This window comes from Emydura macquarii, unplaced genomic scaffold (genome assembly GCF_026122565.2).
Source record: "Emydura macquarii macquarii isolate MOO-44397 ecotype Brisbane River unplaced genomic scaffold, CSIRO-AGI_Emac_v2 contig_1253, whole genome shotgun sequence".
Taxonomy (NCBI): Eukaryota; Metazoa; Chordata; order Testudines; family Chelidae; genus Emydura; species Emydura macquarii.
The window spans coordinates 102,201,688-102,210,241 of NW_027131390.1; the positions used below are offsets into that span (position 1 = coordinate 102,201,688).

The 8,554-nt window shown below is 40.9% G+C and overlaps 1 protein-coding gene across 1 annotated transcript in view; it reads left to right on the top strand.

The window, feature by feature from the left end:
- The window catches only part of SEMA5B (semaphorin 5B), a 150,598-nt gene extending 142,784 nt beyond the window's left edge, over positions 1 to 7,814 (top strand). The window contains exon 21 of the mRNA XM_067549633.1: positions 5,067 to 7,814. Within this exon, the coding sequence (XP_067405734.1) occupies positions 5,067 to 5,222 (156 nt within the window). The 3' untranslated portion in view covers positions 5,223 to 7,814. The remainder of the gene's footprint in view (positions 1 to 5,066) is intronic.
- The last annotated feature ends 740 nt before the right edge of the window (positions 7,815 to 8,554 follow it).

Consider the following 8,554-nt stretch of genomic DNA (forward strand, 5'->3'; position numbering starts at 1 on the left):
ATATGTCCAAGTAACAAATGTACATACAGGGCATATATATCCTAGATCAAACTGGATTTGCACTGGATTTTCTATATTATTAAATATCGTTATGTGTTGATAGATGTGTCGGATTATAATCCAGTTCGCTAATGGATTATGATTTAATGACTTGGAACAAGGGCAGAATTTTTTGCATGGGATAAGGCTTATGGGATAGGAGGTTAGTAATCAGAAAGTCTGAATGTTTTACTTAGCCTAAAAATATGACTATAAAATGATTAAAAAGATCTAGCGAACAAATATACCATAATGCCAGTCATATTTAAGAGTACTAACACTCTGCTTTATTGAACCTTTGTCTTGGATGGGATGCAACTGAGTGTGCCTGCGTTTATATGTTATATAATGCACGCACACACATGTCCATGCAAAATATTCCATCCAATATAACATATATTTTATATAAGCTTCAGCAGTTATGACAATATATGAAAAAGGGATTTTTGGGAGCATTATGCTTCTACAATTATTTTAATGCCAACTATACCCTGCTTATACATTCTGTAAATATTGGGTTATTCAGTGTTCTGCTAGCCCAAGGTTAAACATTAGATTTCAGGACATTTTTTGTTTAAAATTTGCTGACCGCAATAGTATGTCAAAATGCAGCATTTATCTCAAACCATCTCTCAGTAATCTCTTTCTTCACTTTTTTGAAAATGTCCATATATGACAAACTAATATTCCTAGGACAGAAGAGTCTTTCTTGTGTTTTATTCATATGCCAATATAATACAGTAAAAAATCTTTTAAAGGAAGAAGTTTAAATTCTAGTGCCTGCCCTTGAGTAATGGGTTTTGGTCAGATTAGCATATATTGCTGGCAAGCCATCTGCTAAAAGGTTCTTGGATGGATAGACTGGCAAATACAACTTGGCTTTGCTGATACTGCTGATCTCCAGGCTGAAGGAAGCAGGTGGTAGATATTTGATCAGTGTGATCTGAGTTCTTCTTTGCTCCTGAATGAAACAAGTTTATATCTAAATCTAGCTCATAGGCATTAACATCACCATAGATTCTAAGTGCTGCTACAAGTCCTGTAGTAATTCTGATACTCTTGTGTGACACCTCGCCTCTAAAACTGCAGTAAGATTCCTTCTTCTCAGGGCAGGATGGGGCCGAAGCTGAGAGCGTGAAACCCCTTTCCCATCTGTGTTTGGGAAGGTTCTCAGATAGAACTGTGTATTGCCCAGACATTGTGCACTGAGTGATATTTCAACCCTAGGAAAGGGTGGAGTTACCTACATAAGACCTTTAAATGCAAAGGGGTGGGAGAAATGCATATAGCCCTATCCCTCCTGCTCACAGATAACCACTAAGAGAGGTTGTAAACATCAAGGAGGAAGAGGCATTAGTTAGTGCTACTAATGAGGGACTATAGCTATGAGTGATGGGATGAAATTAAGAAAGGGACAATATAAACTCAACATCAGGAAAAGAGTCCTGACAATGAGGCCTGTTAGGCTGTCAAGTGATGGCAACACCATTGCTTCAGCTTTTTAAATGAGCCAATATAAAATCTACCACAATCTACACTGGCAGAGGCAAGTCTCTTCTCCTTGTATCTTCCCGAGAGCTGTGTGGAGGGTAACCTGTGCTGCACCCGCTGTACTGGATTAGCAAGATGAGCGCCTATGGTGATGAGGCCCATGGAAGTTCCTGGAAAGACAGATAGCAAGTGTCTCTTCTCTGAGGGCATTTATGCTTTCCTCTGCACTGCACATGCATGATGCTTTCAGCTGCCACTTCCTGGGCACTCAGCTGCTGAGAAACAGCATGAACATTGCCAAGATGACGGAGCTTGTTGCTGGGCTTTGGTGTTGGATGCGGTTGGTTTTGGGGCGGGAGCCAGCACTGTAGCAATGAGTGCACAGGAACTTGCCATCTCAGAATCATGGCTGGAGACCCCTGTCCGTTCAGTGTGGGCCAAATGCGCCCCTGGGGTAACTCCATCGAGTTCAGCACACTGGGAATAAAATTTGGTCCATCGTCTGAGTCGTGGCCTACCTTGATGGAGCAACCCATGAAAAATCTTCAGAGGGGTGGTTTGCCACCTCTGCCTGTCATCCCTGCCTAGAGAGAAAGGCAGGGAGCAAGGGTTAAACCTCTTAAAACAAGTGAGGCAGCCCCCCAAGATTTAATTGCAATCCACTTCTGGATTTTTGGATTTCTAAAATTCACTGCTGCCTAATTTCCCCTCTTGCAAAAATATCAACCAATTTTTAGTGCCTGGGAGCTTAATCATCTATTTATTAAAATAAGACCAACAATATGTTTGAGCTGGAAAACATTAAGGTGCTGTACACTGATCATATTTATTTAGGGCTTGTTCTGCCATCCTAATATTGCCAGAGACAAATTCTTTGCAGCTAATTGCATTATAAATCCCTTAAACCATTTTCATAAGGTATTTCCCAAAGATATAAGACCTTTCAGCAAAAAAATAGAGAGCAAAGAAACAATTGTGGGTTTTTTTCCTAATTGTTATAGGAAAAAGAGCGAGAGAAAATGAATGCAAATTTTGTTAATTAAATGCAAAGCTTGCTTTCAGTCACGAGATTTAAAGTGTTGCAGGATATTCTGAAATTTACAGTCATTCCAGCTGAAGACCCAAGGAATAGGGGCTGTGATTTTCATTTTTAGCTAGAGGTGGGCCCTTATTTCTGACCAGGATTTGATTGTCACCAAATTTCAGGGGTGTTTAGGTCTGGGGTTTTGATCTGGACTCATCTCTACTCTGAACCCTTAATGAAATTGCAAAAGGAGATCCAGCTAAGCTGCAGCTGCTGTGACCGCCTGAGGGCATCCCAATTGGCCAGCCCCCTCTCACACATCCATATACTGACAGCCCGCTCCTCGCCACAGTATGCAACCCATGAGATTTCTCTCAGCATCATCTCAGCACTTGGCCATGTAGGATGCCACTTCCTCACTCGCCTGCTCCTCTTGTCCCCGTTTATGCTTCTGAAAACTACTGCGCAACTGAGTGGATCTGGCGGTGTTTTATGCTCACTTGGAGAATGGGGCTCCACACGCCTTCTGTGGCGTGAAGTGTTTAATTGCATGTGTTAAGTATATGGAGCTAATTCAGACTGGCTAGGAAATAACAATCCTTATGTACAGTAAGCAAGAACAACTCCATTCATTTGCCTTGGAAGATCTCCCGAAGATACCAATAATAATACTTTGCACATATAATGTGCCTTTTACCCAGGCATCTCAATTGTTTGACCAAACTGGGTGTTTTTATCTTCATTTTACAGATGGGGAGTCTGAAACAGAGAAATTAAATGAATTTCCCAAGGGCACACTGAAAGTGGCAGAGCCAGAGTATTTAACTCAAATTCCCTGACTTCTTGCCCTGAGCTTTAACCAACAGACTACTTCGTTTATTATTTGCATGATTGGGAGCAACGCATAACACTTCCTATCACATCTTCCTTTCATTTCTGAGGGCAGAAGACATTCTTATCCCTTATTGGCTAGTTGGAGATTATCTAGCATTTGCACCTCTAAAGTAGGTGCTCTGCCCATTCTAATAATATTTGGCATGCATATAGTGCCTGATGCTACCTTTATGCACAGAGAGCAGTGCTTCACTCACACATGGACACTGCTGAAGCGCCTAGGACTATATGCACGAGTAAGGTACTTCTCAGTTTGGAAGGACTGGGCCCTGAGCACTTGTTGAGCATTAGCCAGTTAATCATCACATCACTGCTGGGAGATAGGTAAGTAAGCGTTATTATCCCCCTATGGCAACAAGTGAAATAATTTGCCCAAGGTCATAGTCTGCCAGTAGAGGACTCATTAGAACTCATTTGCATGATAACACAGGAGTTCCGGACTCCAAAGCCTATATTCAGTCCTCCGGACCAGGCTGCCTTTCAAATGGGTGACATTCTTCACTCCAGATGGCAAGACGCTTGAACTAGCCAATCTCAGAGATCTGCACCCTTTTTGGAAGTGCAGTGTGCACCTACTTTAAGGGTATAAGTGGAATACATACCTTGCGTTGCCTCAGAACAAGGGACAAATTCTTTGTTGCAGCATAACAGATTAAGGTCCCCACACGAGATTGAGGCATGCAATTATTGAAAAATAAAAGCCTTCCATGAGCATGCGTCATAAGTGCAGTGCATTGTGGGATTGAAATGACATCACTAGCAAGGGAAAGGATCTATTTTCTGAGAGGTGTGTTCTCCTCCAATTATCATTTTGAGCTGGTAACACCTGGCATGTCAATGGATTTTACACCAAGGCAGGGAGGGAGGAGGGAACCAATTTCTGGTGGCATGAATATAAGTGATGAGGGGAAGGAAAAGTCCCTGCCTCTTTTCTAAATTCCAGTGGTAAAAAGGTACTTTTGTATTTTTCATTTTTTCTGCTGCTATTGACAACACTTGCTACTTGGTTGTTGAATTTCTTGAGTCATTTTAGTTTTTCAAGAAGTGACCATGACTTGTTACTTATACTGTAGCTGACAGAAGTGACACACTTAATATCGGGGGGTCCAAACCTGGATATCTACCAATGGAGATGGAGATCAGGTAAATGTGCACCTGCTCTTCCAAAGAGAAAAGAAGTGCCATTTTGGTAACTGCTGTGGCAGGGAGCTGGCGGCTGTACAATGAACACTCTGGAAGGGAATAGATTGAGTGTAGTTCACCACTCAGTCTTCGTTAGGCCCAGCATGGTTGTGTGACAATGATGATCAGACATCATGCCATCTACTAGGAGAATCTGGGTCTCTGGAGAAGACTCTGGATTCTGGCTCTAGTAGTGGCTGAGCACAGATCCACTCACGCAGAAATGGCAAGAGCAGTGGGGACACCCACTGACTCCACAAAGAGAAAGAGCCCTGTATGGTACACACCCATCTTACCCTCCCAGTTGGAGGGAAGGTGTAAGTGGCCTGGGTTGGAGACCATGCTGGAGAAGGAATCTGAGAAAGATCTGAAGATAGAAAAGAGCAGTTACAAAATAGTATTTATATATCTGTCATTTCTTTTTTACCTTTTACAGACGCTTAACAAGAACAACTTAATACCAGATGACAGGACCAACTTCTACCCCTTGCAGCAAACCAACGTATACACTACAACCTATTATCCCAGTACACTGAACAAATATGACTACAGGCCTGAGGCCTCCCCTGGAAGGACCTTTACCAACAGCTGATGATGGACAGACTGTCCCAGGACTGGATCACATCCTATATGAATTGTTTTTTAAACTGAGTTTATGGACCAAATATTGGCCCGGTCTCTAGATGTAAATATTGTACAAGTAGGGCCTTTTTTTTTTTTTTTTTTTGGTTAACTATTACTTTTAAACAGCACATCTCCTTAAGTGGACAGAATGCTTATGGACCATGGACCATTGCATTTATGCATAGGCTTTTGTGACTATTTGGCTGGAGATGGCACTTAATGCTGCAAATAGTCATGGCTGGATGATCAGTATTTCTGTTTGAGGCCTGAATTGCCAAGGAGTTGATTACATGCTGCACTAGGTTTCCACTACGCTATACCAGTGTGTTCTAAGAAACGTAACAGATAGCATCATGGAGCAAATGATGATTGTACAGTGAGGCGCACTCTTGATGTGACTAGACAATGATGGTACATTGAATGATGAGCTGCATGGGAATCCAGCATGCTAGGAACTGGAAGAAAGTTCTGCAAAAATAACTTTCTCTGGTGGTGTTTCCAGCATCATCAGAAGATTCCTTACCTATTGCAGGAAATAGCCTCTACAATCTTCTTTGGTAACATCCACTTCAACTGAGGAAAGAAAACACACAAACTACTCTACCCAAAGAAGCATTTCAGAATGTTTCCAGTCTTAATTAAAATAAAATTGTACAGGCAATGAGATGTAAATGTTGGACTAATGAGACATGGATTGCATATCAAAGATATTTACATCACTGGAAGAAATGTGAGGAGTGCTGAACATGTGCCATGAGCTTTCTTTGAAATGACATTTACTCTTTTTTCCTCCAACTTTGATTCTGATCATATCTGCAAAAAATGACGACTGAGGGCTAAGCCTCCTCTTGTGAAATCACTATGCTTGGGCCGAATTCTTATTTTATTCTTATTTTTTAGTTCACTTATTTCTGAAAAGTGAGAAATTCTCAATTTTTGGCACGGTATTTTTCTAAGGAATGTATTCATAGTATACCATGATGCAGAAAATCTGCTGCACATTCTTATAGTGTCTTCCAGTCAGTACTCCATCAAATAATTATACATCTGAATAATGTGCATTGTTTGCCAATATTTCTTTAGATTTCTCAGCTAGAAACAAAAAAAAAATCTTGCTACAGTTATTACAGTAAGTTGGGACTGTAGCATTATTAAACATTATATCCAGCCTTGAAATGTAATTTTGTGTGTGTGCCTGTGTCCTTCAGAATTGTATTGGACTGCTGCAGAAGTTATGGTGTGTACAACCAGATGTATGTCTGACATTACTGTTTGGCCAAAAGAAAACCTATCGCCTATGCTTAATGGACAGTTCCATCAAATGTGTTAGCAATGTGAGCAAGTTTGACACTGTTAATATTTCTAGCTATTTATAATGAACTCCTGATGCTAAGATTTTTAGAATGTCACAATACTGAGCATGAGATACGAGTACAAAGCAAAACACGCATGAGCTCCAAGTAGCTCCAGAACTTGAATTCTTTGTATGCATCTTACTTCAGCAATTGCCATGTCTATTTTCAGTCATTGCCTTGGATGTGTTTCAAGCAGTTTGGGTTATATTTGTTACATTCAACAGATTTCACTGTAAGCCAGAACTTTGCTAGTTTCTCATTGCTTTCACTTCACAGACACTTGTCTGGCAGGTTGGGCTGAGATGTAGCTAGTCGTTGCACACACACTCATTCATATAGGTGGTAAATGGGAGCTGAGACAAGGCTTTGCTGCTCATGACTCAAATGTACAAATCCTAACGTTGAAGAAGAGCAGAGGTGGATTCTGTAACCTGGTGTTACAGTGTAGAACCAAAAGCAGGAGAACAAAGTAACCTATTTCTAAACTAGGTGAACCCTAACCTATGCGAGTGGTCTGTAGCTGTAAGGAAATAGAATTTTATAATACATTACATCAGTGAGCATCTTCAATTAGCTCAATAATTTTTTGCTGGCAACTGTACCAGTTTAGCTGATGCAGCTTCCGCTCCCATTTACACCAATGTAAATTGGGACAAACTCCATATAAATAAAATTAATCTGGTTCTAATATTAGTTTCTTCCACCTATTCAGCTAGATGTCCTCTAAACCACCATGGTGATTAGGCTGTTCCAAATCCCAGTCTTGCAATGTGAATGGAAGGGAAGGCAGTAAGGGTGCACTGGACACAGAACATTAAGACACAGAGGCACTGGTCACAAAAGCCCCATTGATTTTCAGTGGGCGTTAGGTACCTAATTCCCTTGAGGCTATGAAAAATCCCAACCTAAAGTTACAGGATTGGTGCAGAGCCCAGTGATTGAAAACTGTTGCACTAGACAAGCAATAGGGATTTGCCATCTCTGACAGCAGTTCTAAAAAACCATTGAAGCCCAAGATCACTATAGACATTAATTACAAACTAAAGCCATTTCTAAGCTTCCATTTCAGATGGTTCCGTGTTGGAGAGTTATACTGGCATCGTTTATTGGCAGGATTACAGCTGCCGTTCTTAAAATTGCGAGCAAGTGAGTCAAACCTTGCAGGGTTTTTGGAGTTTTTTGCCTCTCAAACATTTCTATTTGCAGACTCTAAACTGCCTTTAAAAAAAAAAAAAAAGCCATGTAACAGCTGAAATTATTTAGTCTTTCAACTCAGTGATCACTGCTTCCATTGTGCTCAAAAGGTGCATCTCTTATAGTATTTGTGGGCATTGGGGCAGGGGGTATATTTTCATCAAGACATTTCAGAGTCATTCATATTAGCCAGTCGAATGGCTTCATGGACTTGGCAATCACAGTGAGAGTTTTTAGCCTCCATTCAAACAGAAAGTAGAAGTGGGGGGTGAGGGAGGAAGAATGGGGAACCCTGACCACTTATTACTCCATTAACGTGAGGGTTAATGCGAGGTGAGGTGAATTCCTTCTGCGCTCTCCAATGTGGGCCAGGTTAATGACACAATATACAATTATATTCTTGCGTTTGTCTGGTTCTAGCACATAATTTGGCAACCAGATCATCCGATCTGTAATGCCCATAGGAGATTGAATTGCTCCTCCAGCCACACGTTATACTGCTTACATTTCCGAGCCTTTTTTAGGGTCATCTAAAAGTAGGTGTAGTGTGCTAGCAATGCCTCTGGTTCTATAGCAATGCTTTTTAAAAGCAGCTTTGGCTTTTTTTTTTTTTTTTTTAATTTTAGAAAAAGAAACAAAATGCTGATCAGTTACAGAGCAAGAACTTGCATTGATCTTGCAACTGCAAAGGTAACTCTCTGCAAATATTTGGGATAGGATACAGCTGTACAGCCTGATGAATGTAGTAAGT